The 26,218-nt window shown below is 41.2% G+C and overlaps 1 protein-coding gene across 8 annotated transcripts in view; it reads right to left on the bottom strand.

Moving 5' to 3' along the window:
• Nucleotides 1–26,218, bottom strand: part of FGFR2 (fibroblast growth factor receptor 2) — an 82,991-nt gene that overhangs the window by 6,590 nt on the left and 50,183 nt on the right. For 5 of the 8 annotated variants that reach the window (XM_027655206.1, XM_027655207.1, XM_027655203.1 and 2 more), the window contains 9 exons: nt 23,814–24,004; nt 21,051–21,195; nt 18,668–18,870; nt 10,266–10,417; nt 7,055–7,176; nt 6,329–6,439; nt 5,383–5,573; nt 2,380–2,502; nt 1,045–1,115 (listed from right to left, as the gene is read on the bottom strand). In XM_027655206.1, the coding sequence (XP_027511007.1) occupies nt 1,045–1,115; nt 2,380–2,502; nt 5,383–5,573; nt 6,329–6,439; nt 7,055–7,176; nt 10,266–10,417; nt 18,668–18,870; nt 21,051–21,195; nt 23,814–24,004 (1,309 nt within the window). Of the gene's footprint in view, nt 1–1,044; nt 1,116–2,379; nt 2,503–5,382; nt 5,574–6,328; nt 6,440–7,054; nt 7,177–10,265; nt 10,418–18,667; nt 18,871–21,050; nt 21,196–22,846; nt 22,995–23,813; nt 24,005–26,218 lie in introns of all 8 variants that reach the window. The other 3 variants (XM_027655210.1, XM_027655204.1, XM_027655211.1) reach the window with 2 other exon arrangements.

The raw sequence follows: 26,218 nt of genomic DNA, 5'->3' as shown, positions 1-26,218 counted from the left end.
CCGAACCAGTGAAGTGGTTTGCTTCACATTCACCTAAATATTTTGCCAAGATGTTATTTTAAAACACAAGTTTGATCCACCCTTAACCTGTGTATATAGTTTCCTTTGTAAATGATGTAAAGATTGCAGGAAACGCCTCAGTAAATGGTTTTCATAAGGAGAGAGCAGCTCGGGAAGTGCACACGGGTTAAAGACAGAGGAGATACTTCTTACTTTCTCCATCCTGCCTTTTCTCTTTTTAACCCTGCACTGACATGTATAACCTTTTACACCTGTGCTGGGAAGCATCCAGCCCTTTACAGTTAACAGCTTCTCTTGGAGAAATAAAAAACTTAAGATCTTCATCTGTATTGCATAAGAAATACACATCTACTTCAAGCACAATGCACACCAAACTGTAACAGCAAGCAGAATAAACCCCGAGCAGTTGCATCAGCCAGCAACTCTGTGCTCACATTAAAAGATTTTGGAGTGTCAGAGTCCAATGATTTCCTACTACATGTGAACTACTGCTGGGAAGCAACACCACTTCCAAAAACCAGCAAAATCTTTTCCAGTATGCCCAGCCTATGTTTTATTATACCTAATCTTAGCACGGATTTTTATAAGAAGTTTTCATGAACTTTCCCTTTTTTTTTTTTTTTTTTACTTTCTTTTCTCTCTCTCTTTTTTTAAACCTGAAGGAAGTCCAGAGTATGCCAAAAGCCAAGCAAATTAGATAGACTCTTTGTAGCTGCACATCCGTAAATAAGTTCAAGGGGGGAAACTTCCGCAGTGACAGAAGGAGGTTAGCATTTTCCACCTTTCATGTGCTTTGAAGCTGGGCAGATTAGTAACAGAGCACTGGTTAGCAGTCTACCATAAAATCCTCACTTTCTAAGGGCCAGTCCTGTTCCATCTATTAATATGTGAAGCAGAATGAAAACTCTTAAAGGTAAAGGACAACAGCAAAATACATTTGAAATATCCCAAACTTTTACAGATACACACCGAACCAACCTTCCTTCCCACCTCCCAAACCCCCATTCAAATCAGACCACTTACACATCACTTTGATGTGTGTAAACTCTGTCAAACAGAGCTTCTGGAGCCATCCACTTTACTGGAAGCCGTCCCTGTGAGTTTGGAGAGGAAAGGAAGAAAAAATTACAATGGCAGCAATTTCCAGGATGATTCCAGCATCATAATTTTTATTTAAAGATTAATCAATTCTCAAAGAGAAGTCTGTTAATGCAAATCAGCACATAATTTACCCCTAACATATTCAGAAAAATTAGTAAAATGTGCAAAAGTAGGCACACTTAAGTTAAATGGATATAAACACTGAAGATAAAATTAAAAGCATTGAGACTTCCCCAAAACATTCCCAGACTGCTTGCTAGGAGAACGATAGGATAAGCAGATCAAAACAAAAAGTATCATTTTACTATGGGCTCCTTAAAGACAAAAACATCACAATTAATAAACCTCTGAAAACCAGGCCTTCCTGCAAAAATAAGTTGATTACTAAACCCAAGAATTTTGTTTTTCTGTTCCTTTTGCAGTGATCCAGAGCTCACAGTCAGAGCTGCCTGTTGCTTTGCACACAAAGTCTGCCTGGAGCTCAGGAACTGTGCTAAGTGTGACACGAAGAAGATTCAATTCCCTCCAGTACTGCTGTAACTGGTTCTTCTTCTGGCTTTTGGAAGCAGGCAAATATTACTAGTAAAATGTCACTAATCACTTAGTGATTTTCATAGATAAGCCACTTAACATGATTGTTAACATTAAGTCATATTTATACATAATAAAGTCTGAAGAACTCAATGAGTTCTGCAGAGTTCCCATCAAAACCCAAATGCAGCTCAGCAGGACCTTAAGAGATCCCCTGAGGGGGTGCAAGAAATTCAAACTAGGCACCAATACTACATCCAAAACGTTTTATCTTCTCAATTTGGAACAGGTTAAACAGCAAACCAGTGACAGTGTGGGGAGGACAAATCCATTTTCTCAACCTCTAGCCCCACTTTGATATCACCACCACAGTTTGTACATATCAAACTAAGTACAGGCAAAGGCATAAAGCTGTAAACCACACATAAACAGGATTTTTATTATTAATTTCCACTTATTTCAAGTGGCTGGAGTCAGGGACACAGGAAAAAAAAGTTCTTGTATTTTAGCATTTCTAATCCTGTAATATACAGCCTCTTTGCTTATCTTTTTAGCTGTCACTGTAACAGGGGACAGAAATGCTCATGTCCTTGATCCCTGTTTTCTGTCAGCGATGAAAAGTGAGGCTGCTGTACAAGAAGCCCATTAAGTTTACAACCACAGTTTTTTGAAATGAATCACTGAAAGAAACACTTGTTTCCAGAGATTAGAAAACCATCCACTTACATTAGTAGTCTTTTTATAATAATCTATATTGTTGATGTCTCTGGCTAAACCAAAGTCTGCTATTTTCATGACATTGTTTTCAGTTACCAAAACATTTCTTGCAGCCAAGTCTCGATGGATACACTGGAAAGAAAGAAGAAAAAAACAGGCCACTGAAATAAACTGCTGTAAAAGTGAAAGTACTTCCAATGCTTCCAGCACCATAACTAAGTCTCCTTTACAGATTTAACCTGAATAACAAGGTGGGAAAGCCACACATTTATAACAAGCCCGTGAAATATGATTTTCTTAATTATTGCAATCCATCCCCTCAGCTGCTGTTTCCAAGCTGAACAAAGGCCCTAAGGAGTGTCTTAGAAAATCCTGGTCTACTTAAGACTTTCATTTTGGCTAAGGCTGGGTGGTGACCCAAATTGTGCCAAGCATTTTGTGATTCACTCTCCATTACATGTGCCCAGGTAAAGGTATTGTAGCACTTTCACTACAAATACTGTTAATGAACATTTTATTGTGTTGCTTCTCTTAAATTATATTGTCTCACCAGAGTTCAAACTTGACAATCTGTATCAGTGCAACTGGTTCTTAGTATTAAAGATATTAATATAATTGTGAACTAGATGTCTAGGGTGTGTATATTTACTTCAACCATGAGACTGTAACAATTTAATGATGAAAAAAAAACCCAAACAACTGGGGCTTGGTTGTTTGCTTTTAAAACAGCTTTGATACTGAAACTAAATGTGTTATCTCCTGAGAGATGCTTCCTTATGTCAGCACTACCCTGTCACTGAAAGGACTCTGTGATTGCTCTGGATATTACTTTTAAGTAGTATTATTAGGGTTGATAGAATGTGGCAGTGGAGCATGGGAAGAAATGTGGCATTTGGAATCCCACCAGGATATTCTGCTTATTTTACAGTTAAATATATATTTTTCCCCCCTCCTCAATTTTGGGTGACTCTGTGTTGTACTCTTTATTTCAGGGTGTGCACAGACATGCTGGACCAACCCCACTACAAAAAACAATACAACAGTCCACTTTTTTCTTGCATTATAATTTGCCCCAGGAATCTGCTGAGATCTCTTATCCCACATGGGCCAAATGAGCCTGTGAAATTTCTGATCCTCGCTGGGTTAAGCCATGGGGACCTGCCTTTATGTGCCCAGGACCAGATAACAGTACATGATTTCAGCATCCCATCAGCCCTCTAATTCAGCCTCAGCAATGCTATGGTAGCAGAAACAACATGGGCCACCCTTTCTACTTTCAAAAGCATCCAACCAACTTTGCAAATGGGATATCGTTTCGAAGTACAACTGCTTGCAAGGTAAAACTTTCTCTAAGGCAAAAAGTAGGTGCACAAACACCATCTTTTTTTTTTTTTTGGAAGTCTCAGTGAGCCATTTACTGGTTTAAATAACATGAACACTGGACTTCTCACAGCTCCTGCATGATGGAAATACCGTGAGAAGACCAGCTCTCTTATTATTCCAGCTCAGTAAATGGATCCCTAAGGGGAAAAGGACTCGTGAAACACAAACAGAAATGCTGGGATATCTGAGGCACCGGAATGCACAGTTCTGCTGCGTGCTGCCTTTGTTTTCCCTCTGCCTCACACTCTGCCTAGTCCAGCACAGCACCAATCAAGTGTTTCTGCAAAGGAATTGCACCAAGGATGCTGTGTGTCCATCTGTGTGAGCACACACCTTCTTGGCAGTGTCCTACAACAGCACCTCTGAGCTTCTCAGCAGGACGCCCGTTCTCAGGATCTGCCAATCGAAAGATTTATTTTTGCATTTCACATCAGCTCTATTTTCTTGAGACGTGGCTCAGTGCCAGGTAAGCGTTTCATTAATCTTAGATAGAGACATCCTGAGATGTGTCACCTAATCAATACTCCTGCTTACTCCATTGGAAGAGTTTTGGTGTCATGCACATCACCCTGTTGACCCTACTATGCTAAGATTTACTGCTTCAAAACAAAAGAATAAAAAGCAAAATTAAAACTAGATTCCCTCTCTCCCCCAACCTCTACAAGTGCAGAAAAAAAACAGTAACAAAATCATGACTCCATATAACAGGAATGGAGGGTCAATCTCAGCCCTGGTCTTTGGTCAAAAATAGCTCCATGCTTGGGAGTGGGCATGACTGGAAATCAGTATAAATCCCACTAACCACTCCACACCCTGCAGGAAGCACTTATCATCAATATCTGCTGCTCTGGTTTAGCCATTGGGTCCCAAACACCACCCAGGGTATTCATGATTGCTTGTCCACCAAGCCACAGTATGTTTACAGAGTTAGTTATACAGGGCTATTTAAGGTTTCATAACTATAATTTAATCAAATTACTGGTTAAAAAAAATAACGTTTGAAGACCAAGTTTAAGAAATAAGTGTCTGGGGATACGACAGGATAAATAAATTCTTTCAACAAGCTTGCTCTCCTGGCAAACACCAGTTTTAAGTAAAGTGCATAATTTAAGTGACTAATACACTCCATTTATTTTTGCCTCTTCTGTTCACTATTTTTGCCCTGGTGTCTTGGGCCTTCTTAACTCTGCCCATTATTATTCTGTAAATCCTTTCAGTAACTGAATCCATTTGTTTTACATCACTATGTGAATGGATCTGGTTGATTTGACTGGAAACAGAAGGCAAACAGAGCCTGCTGTCTCATGGGTGGAGTAATGTGACTTGTGTAATCAAGTGACCACCTGTGCTTATGAATTCAAACTGCAGATATGCATGCAATATTTACTTTAAATGATCCATTCCGGGCCTCATTTTACCAATACTGTTAAACAAAAGATGAAAAACTTAAAGTGCACGAATTTTCCCACTGATCTCCGTGAGCATGGATTATGCAACTTGTTTGAGAAAGTTCACTCTCCCAGCAAATTCTTGAACATAAGCGAGGCGAGAACAAAACTAAACCGGAAAAAAAGCGCCGAGGAAACACACATCAGGTGCTTTGTGAGGTGTTTGCTGAGCTCTACCCACTTTTTGTGAAGCCAGGTACTCCATGCCTCTTGCCAGCTGGTACGTGCAGGACACAAGGTCCTTGAATGTCATCTGCTCCTCTGGCACCCTGTTGATGTCGAAGGAGTACTCCATGCCCGGGGGGCGGCGAGCTCGCAGGTACTCCCGCAGGTTCCCTTTGGAAGCATATTCCACTATCACGTACAACGGGCCTGGGGAGGAACAGAAACGTGGGGAAAACGGGAGTCAGGTCCAAGAGGAAAAGGTTTTTATGTAATAAATTAACTGAATCAATAAATGTCACGCGGGGAAATCAGTAAACACCACTTGAAGGGAAAAGAAAAAAAAAGGGGAGGTTTGGACCTGGTGAAGTGGCTGGCCCAAAGCTCCACAGCAGGATGGTGGCTTAAAGTACCTAAATTACAATACAATTAGTGGCTTAAAGTACCTAAACCCTGACCCCGTGCCTGTTCCTTTCAGACCAAGCCATGTACTGAAAAATGAACATTTTCAATCAAAAAACATTGTGAGATCTCAAACACGGGGAAAGTGCTCCTTAATTTTTTTTTTTTAATTTCCAGAGTCTTATGCCATTCTGCATGGCTTTACGTGGCATAATTAGCTTTCCTGGACTAAAACTGCTCGTTTCAAATTCGTGGGATAAAAGTTCTCCTAAAGCAGGATTGACTATTCAGAACAACAGGCATGGGTAAAGCCCCTGCAAAAGGTCATTTGTTCCCTACAGCAAAGGATTAGAGAGTTTTCATATGATATAGTACCCCTTCTCATATTAAGGCTGCAGCTATAATGAGACACAGAAGTTAAAATATTGCTGTTAAGCTAGAGAAATACCTAAAAATCCCATCACTGCATGACTGCTTCCTTAAAACCCCTCGAAAAATTATGATTAATGAGACTTTCGCAGACCTGTTGGAAAGTCCTGGTTTGCTTTCTTTTCTCTACTTACCATCCTGGGTACAGGCTCCAAGGAGATTGATGATATTTTTATGCTTCCCAATCATCTTCATCATCTCCATCTCTGACACCAGGTCAGACAGATCTTTTTCTGTGGCATCATCTGTAGAAGAAAACAGGTTCAGTTCATATTTTCTAGCATGCCAGCCTGGACTTCACTAAGGCTCAGCAGTTGGTGTAAAATACGTGACTCAAAATGCAGAACACACCGTATGTTACACAAAGTCATATGTTATGTTTTAAATAAAATAGTATCAACCTCTTTGATGGACTAACCAAGTCTTCAGTGTTTAATGTTAAAAGGCAGCAAAGCAATATCAGACATAAAAAAGCTGTCTTTAGCTATCAAACCTGCAATAACTACACCTCTCCTGCAAACTACCCTCACAATTAAATTCAAAATAAATAGGCACCAACCACCTGGACTGAATGGGGTAGGATCTACACATGGATAGCCTCTGACATGAAATAAACTAAAAGCAGAGAGACCCACACGATGTTAATACATCTCCTGGCTCCTAAATACTCACTGCTCAAGATAAACAGGCTGTCAAGGGCGCAGATTTACACCCCAAACTGCTGAAGGCTGAGGTCAGCTATGTGCTCTTTGACCCCCCCCACAACGATGACAGAGTTCAGATGCCACAAAAGAAACTTTCTGTGGATATGAGAACTGCCATATCGCCCATTCTGATCCCTAATCACCCAATTTTCTTACCTTTCAACATCTTCACTGCCACGGTCACCGCTTCTTTAGGCCTGTCTTTGTCAATCCCCACCGCTTCGGCCATGACGACCTGCCCGAAGCAGCCCTCTCCCAGGGGCTTGCCCAGTGTCAGCCTAGAGGTGTAAACAGCAGATTAACACACAGCAGCTGGGCAAGGGAGGGATGCAGCCAGTGAAATTCCAGGGCTAAAATATAAAAAGCTTTCAACAGCTTGCAGCAGCACGAAGCGTTTATCACATGGAACCAATAAGGCCCCAGGCGCGCGTTGGTTTTCGCGCACACCGGAGCGTGTTTCCTTAGGGATGGGAGAGCACCTAGAAAGGCATATGGGTCACCAAACCCAGCTTTCAAGCTCTCCCTCTCCTTGTAACAAGAGGCTGTACTTGATGGCTCGCAGGGAGACACAGCATGGAGGGGCAGAGCTTTCAAAGAGCATCAGACCATGGCTGGAATTCAGGAGCAGCCAGCGACGGGCCAGCTTGTCCTGTCACTGTAGCACAGCCACTCATCTTCATTTTCACATGGACTGCAGGGACGTGGAAGAAAAGTTTCTTTGTGTGTGTTGCCCTGTGGTTGCTTTCAGGCAGCTGATGACTGATAATATTAACACAGGTAGAACCATGATTATTTATCAGTTTGTACTAACTTCAAGAAGTCTTTAGGTGGCTTTGAGAAAATAACACCTTTTGTCATGGACAGTTCTCTGTGAAAGTTCAGAGTTGTAACTGAAGAACTGTAATTTTGAACCTTCTGACAACTGTTCTGGAAATTGTTTTATTGATGGAGCTGGGTGGTGTCAAGAGCAGGGGAATGTTTTAAATATGATTAACTCCTGTGACATAGCAGCACAGTGCACGCAGAAAGGAAAATCACACACACTGTCAGGCAGCTATATTTTAGCTCAAAATCCATATTTCTTGCTTTTTGTTTGGGGATCCTTTGCCTAATGATCTCTTGTGCCAAAAGACAGAGATAGCAAGTCAGTTGACACCCAGCTGTGGGTAATTACAGCACCCTTTTCTCTTTCTAGTGGCTGATGGGGTGGCCAGACAGAAGACACCAGGAGGTGCCTCCTGCCTGCAGCTCCTGGGCTCAGCTCATAGAGGGGAGGCAGAGAGTGGGGGAAACAAACTCGGTTGTAATCACAGCACCAACACAAAACCCTTTTAAAAGGAGCAGTCACCAAGTGGGCCCTGCTGAGAGCATTTTGTGGAGCATTTACCTAGTAGCAAAACCTGCTCAGCTCTGACAAGACACAGAGATGTCGACCTCGACTTCATGAGGAGAAAGCTATAGAATAAAAAAACAAACTTCGAAGCCTCTGGGCAAAATCTTTTTGTTCCAACCTGAGTGCTTAAGGGCCAGATTTGGTCTCTGTTACTTGCAGTGAATACCATATAACACCCAGCAGCAGTGCTGTGCAGGAATCAGAGAGGGTGCTCAACGAGTGTGATGCTGCTAATGTTACCCAGTGTAGGGGCCGGATTCAGGCAAACATTTTCATAAAGAAGTTCTCAAGGACTTGGCTTTCCATGGCCAAAAGCAGGATTCACAGATATGATACATGGACTCATTGTTAAAAGCATGGACTTCTGTCCTCCACCGTGAAAGGCTGTCAGGACATCAGCAGAAGAGTGTTAGACCAGGACTAAGTGATTTGAAATCCTCGCTTATCTGCTCAGGCACAGGGCAGAAGTCAGAGGTGGTTCCTCCCGAGGGCAGCCAGCATACTCCGTCAAATGTGGGCTTTGACTTGGTGAGAATTCCTCGAGCTGTTTTGGATTGGTTTCTAAGGCAAATGCGAGTTTCAAAAGGTGTAAAGACTGAAGGGCAGCATATGCTATGCTGAGGTCACCCTGCGTTTTCTCCAGAACTAAAACTGAATTTAGGATCTTGGCAGAGAACAAACATTTGCATTGGAAACTGGTTAATTTATGTGCCATTGCCCTGCTAGGACCAAAGTAACAAACCCCTCATTGTGTGCCTCCTGCCCCCCAACCTAATAAACTGCCTCTAAATAGCCTCCTTTCATTGCAAATCTGCTCCACCTCCATTTGTGCTGAACGCTGGGTTTAAATGTTTAGCAACTCTAAAATTTTCCGCATTTAGTGTATCCCCCCAGGGTATGGGCTGACAGAAGCACACAGACAGGCCCCCACTGTTGACTAGAATGCTGCAGGTGGCAAGTACAGTATTTTACACTAGTTTTCAGCTACATCAATAAAATAATTTCCAGAACAGTTGTCAAAAGGTTCAAAATTGCAGTTCTTCTATTCAGAAGTTACAATGCTGAACTTTTGAATATAACTGTCCAAGATAAAAGGTGTTATTTACTCAAAGACACCTAAAGACTTCTTAAAGTTAGTACTAACTCTGATAAATAATCACGGTTCTACCTGTGCTATCTCTCTTTTGTATGTCTTTTTTATATTAAGAAATATGGTTACAGTTTTAATTATATTATTCAAAAACTCATTTTGCATGTTAGTCAACAGACTTTGAAGAAAATATTATGTAGCCACGTGAATTTGAATATATCAGAATTCAGTGTGTTCTGCTTGAAACCTAATACTTTTAAACCACAGAAGTTGTGCATACATGCACACAACATGCAAAATGTTGCCCTAAATCAAAAATCATCATCTCCACTAATACAGGTTAATGCAAAATCAACACCAAACCCTAACCAGAGTCCTGACAGAAAGAAAAGATTGTCTAATAGCAAAACCTAGACTTTCTGTATCTCCTACATGATATTGTATTACCTGTTTTTTAAATATTAACCAATTAAGTAGTTGACTAAGAAACGTGGTTTCATGTTCAGAGGTACTGTTTAGGGAAAGCTTGACTGCCCTTCAACAATGCTTGTATGTGGACATTTTTCCCAGTCTAGATTATACCTAATCTGAAACAGTCATTCTTTTCCTAACAGAGGAGTTACCTTTCATCAGAGTATCTGAAAACCCACAAGAAATCTGAAAATATAATCAGAAAGGCAGGCAGAGAAAATTTAGTTACTATTTAACCAAACTGATTCCAGGTAATTGAATTGAATCTTGATGTTCAGAGGGGCTTCAGGTAATTGAGATTTTTCTTTTAAGCTAAAGAAACCCTGGGAGACATCAGGAAAGATGCCTCCTCCTATAATGGGTCAGGTTTTTCAGGCATGTATAGGTAGTGTCAGAGGAAACGGGCTACATACTTATCTCTTGGAAACTCCCACTTTGGATCTTCTGGCAACTCGTATTCCGAGACTCCTGCCAGCATGGGGGCATCAGCAGTGGAGGAGAGGCGGGTAGTTATCCTCACCAGGGGCGTGTTGGAATTCATGGAGGAGCTCGAGTCCGCCGACACCTGGTGTTGCAATGCAAGATGCAGGAAGGAAAAAAAAGAAGGCAGAGATGTAATCTCGACCCAAAATCTGAAAACCACCAGTACCTGATACCAAGCCAGCTCAGAACCGTGGTATTAGGAAGGGGTTGAATCTACAGCTGTTTTTCCAGTGCACTGCTCTCTCACTTACCCTCCCTTGTAAGCACAATATCAACTGTGATTGCTGCCAAAGCTCTAAGTCTGCCCCATACACCAAAATCCATGTAAGTTTTACATAAATTAACTCAGAATATATTTTTGGTCATCAAATTAAGTGTTGGGGTTTTTTTAATCAACTGACATCACCACCCTCAGATATCTAAGTGGGTAGCTTATACCATAAGCAGAATTGACCAATAAACTCTCTTCTTCCACTCACTTCTAGTTGCCCACGTCACCATGGCTTTTCCCACACAACCAGGTCGGGGCTGGTGTCTTCTCCCAGTGAACAAGTGACAGGACAAGAGGAAATGGCCTCCAGGGGAGGTTTTGATTGGGTATCAGGTACAACTTCTTCAATGGAAGGGTGGTCAAGCATTGAAACAGGGTGTGCAGGAAAGTGGTGGAGTCACCAGTCCTAGAGGGACACCAGTCCTGAGGTCATGGTTTAGTGGTGGACTTAGCAAAATTTACATTTGGACTTCATGATCTTAAAGGTCTTTTCCAACCTACGTGATTCTATTATTCTATATTTTTCACGTTTTCAATGTTAAAAGTATGAAGAAGCTATTACAATAATTGGGGGATACTTAAGTTTTCAATTAATCACATTCTTAATTAAAGATTCTGCAGGCAACGTGCAGAAGAGCTCCTAAAAATAATTTGATGTCCAATGTTTTGAAACTTTGGAGCATGATTTCTCATCAGTCTCAACATTTTCCTTAGAGCAGCAAAGGTACTTAATGATAAATGTACTGAAAAAGGAGGCAGCTGTTCCACCTGTGTAATTTTGATGTGAATGGTGTGAATCTTCTATAATGCTCTTTCCTCAAACCTGCAAGCAGCAGCCTGTCATCTGCTGACCTCAGACTTTCAAGTGAATACTAACACCAAAAAAAATGCTTGTATTGTCAGTCTTCCTTTCTTTGAAGTGTGAATCCTCCTTCTCTCTTCAGGCCACGACAGCCTTGACCAAGCCCAAATCCCGTGGCCAAGCTGGGCTGTAGGTTGTTTCACAGTGACATCTCTGGTACCCATCCTCACACCAGGCAGCAGGAGGTTCTTCTCTTGGACCCTCCCCAAGTTGGAAGCCTGGAACACCAGAGTAACTACCACCCTCCACCTTCATCCTCATCACCTGGACTTAACTTTGACACCAGATTTGCTCATGTAAAATGTCACCAGGCTACAGTTTGGTTACATGTGCCTTATAACTAGATTAAAAAAGCAATTATAAGCAAAGAGATCCTAACAGCATTAAAGTGCAAATCAGGGAGACACGGTGACATGGACACAAAATCCACTTGTCTCTATGACATATGGTAAGTCCAACTTTGTGGTTCCTTAAGTCTAATTAAGAATTAGAGTGTCTCAGCCCACAGAGTTACTTGAGCTCCTCAGAATGGGACTGAAAGGCTTTTGTAAGTCGTGTTGCTACAGAATGTATTTTGGCAAGACTAAGGTTCTCAAATTTCTCATCACAACTCTCACCATCTGCTTTGTTTGTGAGCTCTTCTTGCAGGTAGACATCCTCAAACCCATCTCATTAAATGCATTTGTCTTCTTGACACAACTTTCTAAGATCAGAGATTAAGAGTGGAAAGGTTTCATTGGGAAGAAAGTGTTAAGGACAGCCATCAGAAAACTAATCTTGGTGACCAGATTTGCAGCTGACAGACCTTTCCTGGTATCAGAAGCAGCTCCTGCAGGCAAGATGTGGTGTCTACGGAAGGAGAGAGTCTAACTGCACAAACAAGGCCACCATTCAAAAAAGAGAGGTGGACTGCTTCCCCCTCATTCATCCCACCAGCATGAATGATAATATTGACTTTCAGTAAATATAAGCACCTGGCACATTCCTCTAGGAAAATAAATCCAGTGACCACTTGGGATACAAACAGAAAAGTACTATTAAGGTAGACTATGGAGCTCTAAATAAATCATAAATGAACACTGAACAGTCCTTCCAGAGAGATGCTGCCATGGCCAGTCTGCAGAGGGGAACTCACCTGTTGGACACACCAGCATGAGAACCAGGGCTGGAATCAGACCTCTTTTTTTTTTTTCTTTTTGCTCATTTTCATTATTTCATTACAGTTTAAAAACGATGCTTCATGAAATGAACCAGCTCAGCACAAAGAAATGTGCAAATCTCCATGACCAATGTGGCACTTCCTCTGCCCTTAACGCCCTGACTTTCCTGAATTCCATTTTTCTATTACTTCTGGTCTCCATTTTTTCATCTCTCACACTAATCCTATTAACACTCTATGACCACTTCCTCCATATTTCCAAAATCTACCGACTATTCTTCAGCCATTCTACTGAGATCTTTATTCAAGTCTTGATTATTATTTCTTTATTAACATTGCCTTTACTTCTATACCTGTCTTTGCCATTATAGCCATTGTTTTCAGGGACATCAGGAAGGCATGCAAAATCAAGCTAAAAAATTTAGATTATATACCTTACGCATGAGAAATGGTTCAAAATGTTCTGGGGTCTTTTTATTTTTTCATGAAACACAATAATTGTATCAGACACTGTTTGGATCTCTTCCAGAGTTTCATCTTTTCACTAGCTCTACACTCCCCATCCAGTAGTCTTAGCATGGTTAAAGCCTATGAATGTAAACTTGCAATAAACTAAAATACTCTGGTGATGTGTTTTAAACACAGAGGGTAAACAGTAATAATGTATAGAAAAAAAAACAGATGAAAGACTCAGACAGTTTCCCTTTTAACATTTTTGCACATTTTTACTTCACAGAAGAACTGGATGATGGGCCAGAGATGCTGTAGGTAACCAAAGTGCATTAACGTGGATAGGAATGATGAGAAATCCAGAGGAACTACTCAGTGTCTGGGAGAAGAAAAATGGACTGTACTCCCAGGGAATATTCTTCTGATTGATTAACTGGAGCAGCACAAGGAGTTACAGGAGCTCAAGGGCTATAAAAATCTGCTCCAAAAAGGATGAAGCCAACACAGTCTGGCCTGTGGTTGGAGGAGATTTTCTATTTCAAAATGGCCTTTCACCTTTCCTGCAATAATAAAGAATTAACCTTTGATCCCATCCCTTAAGCATCTTTTTTCACTGCCTTAGAGTACACTATAAAACAGGGAGGAAAATCCTACCTATTCCAAGGTCAGTAGGCACGGTCAATTTTAATCTACATTATACATTTAAGTAACAGCACACAGAAAGCCTTTTTCCAGCTTGCCACTTGCAACACTGCCCTCCAACCCCTTACCATGCAGGTTAACCTGATGTAGGTGAATTAGACACCTTCAAGGTCCACTCAGCATGTTGGTGACACCTGTTTTAAGTGATGACATTACACTAAAGAGGTATTTTGAGTGCTTAATTAAAGCAAGGCAGGCAGAAGTCAGCTTGAATGGAGCAGAGTACTGAAAGACCTATTATGGTATATGTTAACCTCAACAGGAAGGCAGCCCTCCACCAGAAAATATTCTTTGTGTGCTTCCTTTCTGCTTTTAGGAGGACAGGACTAAGAACAGTACCAGCCTCAGACAGATCTTTAGCTCCATATCTGCTCTTGGGATGGAGAAAAGCCCACTGTGTCCAAACCTCCCGCATCAATGCATGATTATATCCCCATTTTAACAACACATTTTTCCTTTGGCTGTGTTTAATCAGCTCTCAGTTAATGCTTTACAAGCATTTCTAAGCAGCAGAGCATTTAAAACAAACAAATCTTTCCTAGAATCTTTAAATGCCATGTGGCAAAATCAGTTGCAGAGCAGTGTGTAATTGTCTGTAATTGATTATGAAGGGTGTTTTCCTCCACTGATAATTCATACCATGTCCTGAAGCCTAGTTCTGGCACTCGGGCTGTGAGATTTTAGCAGCCATGCAGTGATTTCCTACAATTGTCAGTCTTTGTGAAGGCTCTGCTATAAAAGCTAATCTGAAGTCATATGCATATATGTATATGTATAATTAGTAAGTGATGCTGGTAGCTGCTGATACAAACAGTCCACCTGAGTGACCAGATCTAGGAAAATATAAGGTTAAATGCACTACACAAAACTGAGTAACCCTAATGTTAAGTACTGATGTTTAAAACACATGCACCACCCCTGCATGAAAAGCTCTCCTTTTGAAACACCTCCACACAAAATAAAGTCCTATGAGTACTACCAGGCAAGACAATGGTTTCCATATAGAGAAATCCAAAGATAAAGAAAAAATAAAATAGGTATCAGGGTAAATTCCTTTCAATACTATCCTACTGATAGTTGTGTATTAATCTTTTTATTTCACAGTCTATTCCTTTAAATAAATGATATTTTCACAGCTCAATACCAGGAGAAACGCTACATGACTCTCTCCTTTTCCCTGATTACTTTTCTTCTTTCCAGATTCCAGCTGGAAATTATCAATTTGAATTACCTATTATCATTTTGAATTACCTATTTTGCTGGGTGAGCTCAAGTCTTACTTTAAACCAATCAGCCTTTGTTCATCACAAATATGCTCACTGTATCTTTATGAAGGATTAGACTCAACAACGACTTTAGACATAAATTAATGGGAATGTATTTTAAATACTAAGCATAAAAAGATCACTGCTCTCTATTTAAGAAACATGGTTGAGGGGGTCTAAATTTGACAGATTGACTGTGGTAGCCCTAATAAAACACTCTAGTGATGACAAACACTTGTACTTGACTTCGACTGGGCAAGTCACAAGGGATGGGACTGTCTTTTTCCCTGTTTCAAGTATAATTTATTTGTTAAAAGAAAGCTCTATAAAGTAAAAGTATATCCTATTGAAGGCTACTATTTATCTTTTGGTTCACTGAACCTGTCACTTAAAGGTTGTATTGCAAATCAGCCCAGGAGGTTCAATCCTACAAACACCTCACAAGCTGGTACCTCCCTGCAGGCCATGGCCAACACCAACAGGGCACTGCAGCTCCCTGCCTGCATGGAAGGAAAAGGAGCTGCTTGCTGGATTTCCCTGTAAAAACCTGAAAACCAGACCCTGGTGAGGCTGAGAATTGCAGGGGGAGGGAACTGATAATTCCTGACTTCATCACAACCCTTCCTGTGAAGGCGAAAAGAGCCGCGTTTTGGCAAGGGAAAAACCCGCCTGCGTGTGAGGAATGATAAAATCCTGTAGTGGCTCAGACTAAAGAGTGTAGGGGAACCCAGGCCTGCAAACCAAACCACATGTAGCTCAGCAAGACTCTTCTTGTGCTCAGACAGGATGGCATCAGAGCCGTGCAAATGCCTCCTTGTGAACCAGGATTATTTTCATACCCGTATCCTTAGGGAGCCTGACCCAGCAGCAGAGACCTTTGAAAACAGTATCAAGAATTTCCCAACCCATGGCCTCATTTCTCTGGAATTCCAACAAATCCCATCACCCTGGATCTCTGCCCCATTTTCACAGCCTACCTGCCACGAGCATCTTCCCTGCTCACTCTCACCCATCCTCCCAACTCAGCCACTTTCTTTATTCCCCTCACACACAGCACAGAGGCAAGGGAGAACCTTCTGGGATCAACAGATAAATAAAGGTTCAGTGACAAAACCCCACCAGGCTTTAAATACAACTCTCTGAAATACAAATAAACTGAAACAAAGTAAACTTGGTGGTACAACAAAGCAGACTTGAATAATCCACAAACACACACCCCCAGCAAATAAAACAGGGATCTTTTTTCAATTCCTCATTTGTGGCAACAATTCTGAAATCCAAAACCAGCTTTAAAAGATGCAGAAACTAAACAACTACTGCAGCCTCAGGACCAAGGAGATGCTAACTAAAATTTTAGGAATCTTCAGTTCTGACAAGCAAATCTTCAGGGAATGTTTGTCCCATCCTGCCTCTGCAACCTGACCAGTGAAATTATCAAACCAGAAACACGGATTGCTCATAACACAGTAGTTACATTTTCCTCCATGAAGACAAAAAGGCAGAGAGCCCTTCAATGAGAAGCTCCTGTTAAGAAAACAGCACTAGGAACAATTGAGAGTAGTGGAATTTTTGCTCAGGGGTTGAAACAGCATTTGCACTTTCAAATACAAAATGTTCTGTTAAAAAAAAAATAATTGTTCCCAGTTCTGAAAGCAAAATGCCCTTTCAGCTAAGAAAACATAGAAAACCAAAACAGATAAAACCAAACGTGACAAACATGTTGCAAGATAGTTTGGTTTTTTTCCCCTCTCTGAAAACAATAGCTTTGGAGAAGGTCCATATTGCATCATTTAATGATAAATAGCTAAACTGAGGGCAGTGGTTGGCACTGTTGTCACATGCAGTGAAATAACACTGCCCCCTGAGGAACCATTTCCCACTGACACAACTGAGCTCACACCAAAACTGAGGTATTTTTTATGCCCTCAACTTATCTCTGAGTCATCATGATGCTTTTATATTCAGGCAGAAATCTAATAAATGTCTTCTATCTGAGCAGCTGATATGAATCTCTCTCTCTCTCTCTCTGGCTAAATACACAACATTTGAAAAGCCTCCTTTGTCCAGAAAGATACATAGATTTCTAGTCAGAGATGTGTGAATTGAGCTGAGGGCTTCTCATCATTCCTTCTGATACAGAGTTAAAAGTTCCTCTCCACCCTAGTGATATTCAAGAAACGAGTAAAATCATGAATCCCCCCAAAAACCCCCCAAAAAACAAACAACCCAAACCAAAACACCCAAAGTGGCTGAGAAAGCCAGAAAAAAATACAAATTAACACTTTTGCTCATAAAAGAAACCAAATATTTTTCAGATTGGACAAAGTTCATGTCCTCCACTTAAAGATTTCATAAAATACTGCATTCAGAGGAAGAAGGCTAAAGCATTACTACTCCCTGGTATTTTTAACCAAGGAGATTCAGAAACCATGAAACATGGGTTCAGTAAAAAGTAACACTGTTCAAAACCTCCCACTCTGTGTGCCCGTGCATCTAATTTCAAACACTTATCCACACCAAAGAAGGATTTTTAAGGTACATGACAATAACAATAGTCTGGACAGGCTGTAAAAACAATCTGCAGAATTTCTGCATCACTTATTCATGGTGCTGACAGACCCAAACTGAGCCCTCATCTCCAAACCCCAAGACCAGAGCCTGGACCCAAACCCTCTAGATGGTCCCTATTTTGGATTAAAAGGTGAACTGCAGCCTCAGATGCCAACATCCCCCAATCTTGCAGGGCTGAAACCTGAGGGTGGACTTACTGGGTGCAGAGGTCTGTTCTTGAAGATCTACTGCAAGAAAATCAAAACCTATTAACCTCCAGTTTCTAAAAAACCAAGTCTTTCAGGAGAGGATTGCATGTGGGAATGGAGGCTGTTTTTTCCTGTGATAAAGCCAAAGTCCTGTTACTCGTTCAGCTGTTTTGTTGCCCGTGGTGTTGCCCTCTCCAGAAACGCTCGTTGCCAGCCACAAACGATCACAAAACATAATTCATGTAATGATGTTGTGCACCTTTTAAATCTGACATTTGCTTTTTGTTCCTTGCTCAAAAGCATCAACATCTTAATCAAACTGTCCAAGATCTGATATAGTATCTCCCCTATTTTTACTTTATTGCAGTCTTTTTTCTATTTTGGGTGTTCTCTGGATGCTTAGCTACGAAATTCCCTCCCCTCGGTCTTCAAAATCCTTCCTGAAAAGTACCTTCTGTGTCTGGTACCTAGTTACCACAATAATAATCACCTTAGAAACATTATAAATACACAATTAAACAGGATTATGTTCCAAAGTCCATTAAGTCAGCAAAATTTTTTCCATGGACTTCAACGAGCTGTGGGATCGGGCCATAAAATACTTTAAATATATTTTTTTCATCTACAGACTGTTAATACAGAACCTACTCCATTTTTCACATTTCTCCCTGCCCTGATTTCCTCGCCTCGAAAGACAACCACTGAGTTGAGGGTGCACTTCCTTCCTACGCCAGATTAAATCCCACCCCTACCGCAATTTGGAATAATAACACTCACTGCATTCCCCTTCCCAAAGCTTTCAGGAGGAGGATGTGCTGGCTGAGTTGTTTGGTAAAAAGTTTTTTAAACTCTTTATCTACTTTCTGTTACCTGTCTGCGCAGAGGGATTCGCTTGGTCAGCTTGTGGACAGCGGGTTGGCTGCTGAAATCCGGCTTCTTGGTGGTGTTCCTCATGCGGCACACGACGACTGTCAGCACCATGCAGGCAATTAAGAAGACCCCTATGCAGTAAATTGCTATTTCCAGGTAGTCTGGAGATGTTGGGTATTCCTTTTCCTTCTCAGGAGCTGCATTGGAAGTTTTTAGGAGGGAACAATCATGCCACAGAGTTAGCGCACGGCACAGGCATTGTCGCACGTGGAACGAGTTGAAATGGTGAGACATAAATCAGTTCCTGCAGTGACTGTGTGACATTCAGGATACTGTTAAATGTTTAGGCCATCTTGCAATCTGAGAGTAATCCCTATTTCTAGATCACTGCTTTGACTTCTCAGTTTGCCACTGAGTGTGAGACTGTGTGTCTATGCACACACATACAGACATATACATGTGTCTGCCTACACAGGTAGATACACATACATTGAAATATTGCACGATCAAGCATCATTTCAGGGGGTGGAAAAAAACTGTTCAAACTGGGTTCAGCTTCATTTTGTTACTTGAGTCAAACTTCTAAAGCACTATAATTCTTTTGAACCACACAAAAACATATCTAAAGTTAAAACACTGAATTAGCTAGACTAAAAGAAAAGTGTCTAAATTCGCGAATAGACGTTTCAGCTTGAGTCTGCATTGCTTGTTTAACCAAAATCTTCAGCAGGATCTCAAAATACAAAGGGAAGAGAGGATGACTCAGTCCCTCATCATGTCTATACACTCAGGGGTTTCAAAAGGGTTTCAGGACCTGGCTGTCCAGCTGCTTAACCTGTTGCACTTCATGTTGGATGCCCAGCTTCCTTGAGCTCCTTTGAGGAGCCCAGTGCTGGATTAAAAAGAATCATAATTCAAGTGAAAAATGAACAGCAATATGTTAATTAATCAGTCCTCTTTTGTGAGGACCATGTATTTCAAGTAATCTCATCAGTGGTTACTGGTCTATGAGATTAGATTGTAGTGGGAGTGGTTTTACCATAGCTGTTACTCTGATTGAAACCATTCTGAAATTATCTCCAAGACAGTTATATGTGCAAACACTGTCCCTAATCCCTTATCTGGGATTCAACCCCTGGATAAACAGCATTCCACAGCAATCAGTGGTCACTCCACAAGCAATGCACGTTCAAGCTGAAATTTTCTTGTGCCTTTCTAGGCTCATAAAAATACTTTGGTCAAGAAAATTGGTTAAAAAAAAAATGCTTTTCAAGCACTTGCAAAATGCAAACGCTGCTAGCAGAAGCAAGCTCTACACAAACACTGCTCTGCCTGCTTGGTAACAGACCACACAGGCTTGGTGTTCGCTTAACAGTGGGATGGAATCAAGCTGCATTGTTGAATATATTTTAATAAAGGGTAAGAAATTATCTGCAGAAAGTGGGACTGTTTAACTCCCATACGATGAACCTCAGCAATATGCACATGCAGGTTTCGTACCTCTTACTTAGGATTAATTAATAAATTAATAAACAATTAATAAATGTTAAGCACAAGATGACCCAGCAAACCTCAGGTGGTTCATGTTTTTTTCAAAGGAACTCCTGAGGCAGCTGCCAACAGTTATAAACGAGAAAATCTGACTAGTGTCAAAACCAGCTACAGTTACATCTTCTAACAGCTGATAACAATTTTCAGGCAACAAAGCACATTGATGTTTGTTTCTTTTAAGGACAGAAACATCATCAACACCAGAACAGCAAGACATGCTTTGCAGCAAAAGCAAATGACTACTTGTTTTCTTAGAGCATGCAATGTTTAAAGATGCACGGAGCCGATTCCCAAGATATGGAAGGCACTGCTTCTGCACATGATCCGTTGGGATTGAAATTAGAATTTCCAGATTTGCATGACAGGTAAAAGTGAATTTAAGTACACTGATTAGCTCGGGTATTTTAACGAACCGGTGGCCAAATTGTTCCAAACTTCGTAACAAACTGAATTTCATCCTCTTGAAAAAGTTTACAATGATTTACGTGCTGATTTTCAGTTGTCTCACTGAAGTGCTAAGGAAATGCAGTTCCTTAGCATTTCTGATGAACATTTAATAGATTTTAAGAGTAAAAATATTTCAATAAGTGCAATAGCACACACTCCCCCCCCTCCTCTGTTTTTGTTGTTAGGTTTCTGGAGTTCCAAATACGAGACAAAACAATTAACTGGCTCGAGACAACCGTGTTTAAAAAACCAAAATCATTGTAAAAGTGCCTTTTTTTTTTTTTTCTTTGAGACAGAAGCTGTGCTTATTCTGGAGCAACCAACAAGGGGGGAAAAAAAAAAAAAAGAGGAAAAACCACAGAAAGAGAGCAGTGTATACCTGGCAGAACTGTCAACCATGCAGTGTGAAAGGATATCCCAATAGAATTACCCGCCAAGCATGTATACTCCCCAGCATCCTCAAAAGTTACATTCCGTATATAGAGAACCTCAATCTCTTTGTCCGTGGTGTTAACACCGGCAGCCTAAAAAAAAAACAAGAGGGAAGCAAGAGAAAAAAAAGCTAGACACTGAGAGAATTGTTGTGGATAGGGAGATGTGGAGCCACGGGGCTTTGCACTTTGTAAAGGCAGAGGTGGAGAGATGCAAAGCTCCTTCCCCATCCACAATCCCTCATCCAAAAGGCATTTACCAACAGGTCCCAGCTCACCTCAGAAAGTAATCAACACCCTTCACCAGACCTAAACTCACCACCTAGACATGCATGCAATCAAATGACATGGAAAAATTAACCCACAAAGCTTTTCTTTTTTTCCTTCTTCTTTTTTAATAAAAGAAAGTTGAAAGAAAAACAAGGAGAAAACAAAGTAGGACAGAACGTGGCATCCTTCACATGTAGATACCTGCTGGAGAGGAAAGAATTTACTATAAAAACATACTCTAAAAGGACTAAAGAAAAAAAAAAGGTGTGAATTCTGCTCCAAAAGACACAACTTAGTGTCTGTTTTAAGCACTGTATGATCCTTGCATCAACCAATGCTCTACACTTTTGTGTAGCAACTACTACTGTGCGCTGTGCAGTGTTGCCAGATGTCATTTTAATCTCAAGTCTGGTAATATTTGCTCAGAAGCACAGTGGAAGGTATCTCAACTCGTGTTCAAAAACAATCAGTTGTGGCTCTCACAAGTGAGAGAAAAAACAGACTCCAAAGGCTCAAGAACCATGAGATGGAAATAAAATATGTTTTTCTACGTACTAAAGATTTTAAAAAAAATATGCATGTCTTTGGGTTTTTTCTGGTCATCTTCAAATTTGCTAAATCTCTGTCTTGACAAGTCACTGTGCAGCAAACCAAGGATCAGTGATTATCCAAACTCATACAAGTGGAGTAAATCTTAGATCTGGAACTTCCCAGCTGTCCCAGATGGGCACACCAGGGCATCAGCATCAAGGCCTCTGTGATGGAGATTCAGAGAAATTAATCTTTGCTGCTTTTTCTCTCTTGTTCCATTCAAAAATGCTACTTTGAAATAAATGATGAAGGAATAAATACCCTTTTACCAGACCATTTTGAAGTAAATTTAGTTGTGAGTTGTAGTCACACGGTTGCCAGTCTTTACTGTTACTGCTGAGTAACCACCAGTTAGTAAGAGGTGAGTAACAACTGGAAACTCCTCCCAACCCTGCAGAGTCACAGGTGAGGTGGGAAACTGTAAGTGACCAAACTGACCTGACTTGTGCTTTAGTGGGTACTTACATGAACATTTAAAATAAATAAATAATAACTAACTAAATAAATAAATGAATGAATATACACCTATGTGTGTATATGTATAAATAAATGTACACTAACTAGGTTGTAATTACATTATTCAATGTGAACCCTACACAGGAACTGCAAGGTATGCAGAATTAACAATAAACTGGACATAAACACACAAACACAAAGACACCAAAGAGAGAACAAAGATCAGCATCAGAAACCAGTGCTTATGGTACACACAGAATATTGTGGGAATTTTTCCATGGCTGCTGGTGTAACACCAGTTGCATCACCGAAGAAGGATTACACATATACCACAAGGCCAGAGAGTATCCTACAAGCTGCCTGCAGTCTCCCAAAGCACCATTTTTTCCAGCTTCTACATCCAGCTTGCTTTAAAAAACATTGTTACCTTGTACACTCGGCAGAACAGAGAGCCAGGCAGACTGGTTGGCCTCCCCTATATAATTGGAGACCTTACAAATATATTCTCCAGCGTCCGCCTCTGTCACATTGTACAGTGTCAGCACTTCAGCATTGGAACTATTTATCCCCGAGTGCTAGAATAGACCAATAACACAGGAGAACAACGTCACTGCTGCCCAAAACCCACACCAACCTGTCTATGGTCCCACCACCAACACGTCACAAGAACAAGGCTTCCACTTCAGACACGGATCAGCGTCAAAACATTGAAGGTTTGGGGTTTATCGAGGGGTTTTTTTTGTTTGAGTCTTTTAATGTCCAAAGCATCACGTGAAAAGTTAGAAAACAGCAGTGTGGAGGAAAAAAAGCACCTGGGCAGGTACACTGGCTGTGTGGAGCAAGAAGGTGCAGAACTGGCTGTCCTACCTGCCAGCACACTGAGCTTTGGCAATGCCAGTTTGGAAAACTTTGGGGTTTCCTTGGTCAGGTTTGCTCAAAATGCCTGCTGGCAGGAATGACACTACTGATACACCAGTAAAAAAAACAGATATCTCTTGCAGGCTCAGCATCCAGACAACCCAACCCTGCCAACAAGCTTTTGGCAGCAGGTGCCACGTTACTTTGAAATAAAGGGGTTGAAGAAATACAAAAAAAATGGAGTAGATTGTCCCAGGTATGTTTTGGATGCTTTCTACCCATACAGAAATGTCAATGATGTTCTTTAAGAGGGTTTTTAACTTTTTTTTCCGAATAACTCATGCCTGAAACATTCAGAGACGAAGGAATTTTTACGGAAGTAAAAAAGAACAAAATAAGCTGCACGATTAGCATTCAGCCAACCAAATGATATTGTTTCATATGTAACACAAACACTTCCATTTTCAAAAAAAGTTCAGAACTCAAAATTCCCTTAAAGAAGGGCACCGTCGTCGCCAGCACCTGCAAAGCCTCACCTTTAAAACCTGAAGGTAGGGCAGTCCATCTGGCCCGTATTTACTGCCATTCCTCTCCACATGTTTTATCCACTGAATGTGGGGTTGAGCATCGCTGTAGACTTTGCAGACAAACTCCACGTCCCCTCCGACGACGGCGGAGGCGTTTGCTGGGAGCCCGGCCTGGAGGATGGGCCGGTGTGGGGAACGCTCTGCTCAGGCAGGGAGGGGGAGCAAGAAACAGAGAGACAGAGAGAGAGAAATAAAGATGCATAAATAAGTGGAGCTGCCAAGAAAACTGTAACTGAACTCGAGCCAAAAAGCCCTGTAAGCCTGTTGGCTGACTCCTCCGAAATAACACTGCAGCCAAAACGTATAACAAGAACTGCAGTTCAAAGGAGATGATGACTCGAGCACTACACTTGTAATTTAAAGAACAGCCATCTGGGGGGATGGGAGAACCCATGCTTAAAAACTTTACACATTTTCCATAGTTTCAACTCAGCAATAATTAAGTAAAAGATTTCCTTTTTTTTTTTAAATGCTGTTGTAGTAAGTACTTCTGAGTTCTAAAACATTCTGATTCGACTAAATCTTCGCAAATGAAGAAGAAATATTATAGATTAATTTTAGAAACTGATTATTGTGCTAAAACAAACCAAAGGGAATTTCCCAGAACTAGCAGCAGAAGCCTGAAACTCCTTGTGCAGGATGCACTTACCAGGCAGCTCAACCTTCTAAAATGCTCTGACCAGTTCCATCACCATCACTGCTCTCTGCTTTACCCAGACACAGCAGTAGAAACACTAGTTCTTATTCTGAGTAAGACACAGGGAAATACAGAACTCTCCAGAAAACTGCAGTGTGAGCCAATGCAGCTTTTAATCTATGCACTTGTAGAAGCATTTATCAAATATTTTTAGTCAAGTTCACATTACTGGATATCCCGAGCGCACCCTGGACCAGTTGGGTGCCCAGAGGGCCACTGCAACCAGCATTCCCAGCCCAATTTTGTGGATGTGATATACACAGCCTTCGGGGAAAGCACTGATGGGACCTTCTCCTCAGCTCTGGCATGAAGGCAACTTCCCATTACCCTCACCAAGCCTGATCTAACAGTCACCTGTATCTTCTGGGCGGTGGGTAGCACATGAGCCAGCTCCCCAGCCTCCAGGTCCACCAAAAGCCTTTCTCTGCTGGACAAGGCAAGTGGGCAAAGCATAAAAACTTTCTCTTAAGTGATGCCTGAAAGAAAGGTCCTCAAAGTGACAGCTCTGCTTAAGCAAACTGCTCTGTTATCCAGCAAGCAGGAGGGACAATGCCACCCTGCCCAGAAAGCCTTCAGACAGGTGGGGTTCCATCAGCCTCTCTGGGAACTCACCACCTTCTTCAGGCAAACTTAATTCTGTCCATTTCTTTTTATAAAAATGCAAAGTTAATACTGACCTACACATACTTTCAATCTCTTACAAGGAGCAGCTGAGGGAGCTGGGGTTGTTTAGCCTGGGGAAAAAGAGGCTCAGGGGGGCCTTTTCACTCTCTGCAACTCCCTGAAAAGAGGGTGTAGCCAGGTGGGGGTCAGTCTCTTCTCCCAGGTAACAAGTGACAGAACAAAAAGATATGGTCTCAGGTTGTGCCAGGGAAAGTTTATATGGGACATTAGGGAAGATTTCCTCACCAAAAGGGTTGTCAAGCATTGCAACAGGCTGCCCAGAGAGGGCATTCAGAAGTCGTGTAGATGTGACACCTGGAGACTGGGCAGTGCTGGGTTAATGGCTGTACTCCATGACCCCGGAGGGCTTTTCCAAACCTAAAGGATTCTATGAATTAGAGGTGAAATGCTCACTGCCCAGCCTCAGCTCTCCATTCTCCCCTGCTCCAGGAATCCTTTCAGATAAGTAAAAAATAGCAGACCTAAATGTTTATTTTTGGAGGCTATACACTGTGAAAGCTTTGACATTACGAGCCAAATCAGCTGAATTTCAAATCAAGCGTTCCTTCTTGAACATACTAGTTTCCAATAAATTGTTTCACAAGCAAACATTGTGAGCATAATAGCAAATAATGATGCCCATTGAACAATGGGATCTTTTATACAGTCCAATATATTTGGCATGCAGCAAACATCTACTGGGAATTTATTCACCGAGGCTATGCTGGCAGCACACTACAAAGCAGCAGTCTTACTTAACTTGTGGCAAAAGTGCATTTGTGTTGCAGTTACTAAATTATTCCATGGCTCTATGTGTGTCATTTTCAAAGATCTAGGAGCAGTTTCACATTTTTTAATTCGTAAATTACAGTAGAACATATAAATTAGTATTTTACAGTTCTGGAGAGAACTTTTAGTTTCTCACCTTATGCTAAATAAGCTCTAATTCCATCTCCCTCATTCCTTCATTTGGGTACAAAAACAGCAAGCAAAA

Source organism: Corapipo altera, unplaced genomic scaffold (assembly GCF_003945725.1).
Source record: "Corapipo altera isolate COAL_440 unplaced genomic scaffold, ASM394572v1 180, whole genome shotgun sequence".
NCBI classification, from domain to species: domain Eukaryota; kingdom Metazoa; phylum Chordata; class Aves; order Passeriformes; family Pipridae; genus Corapipo; species Corapipo altera.
This window is presented reverse-complemented; position numbering and strand designations above follow the sequence as displayed.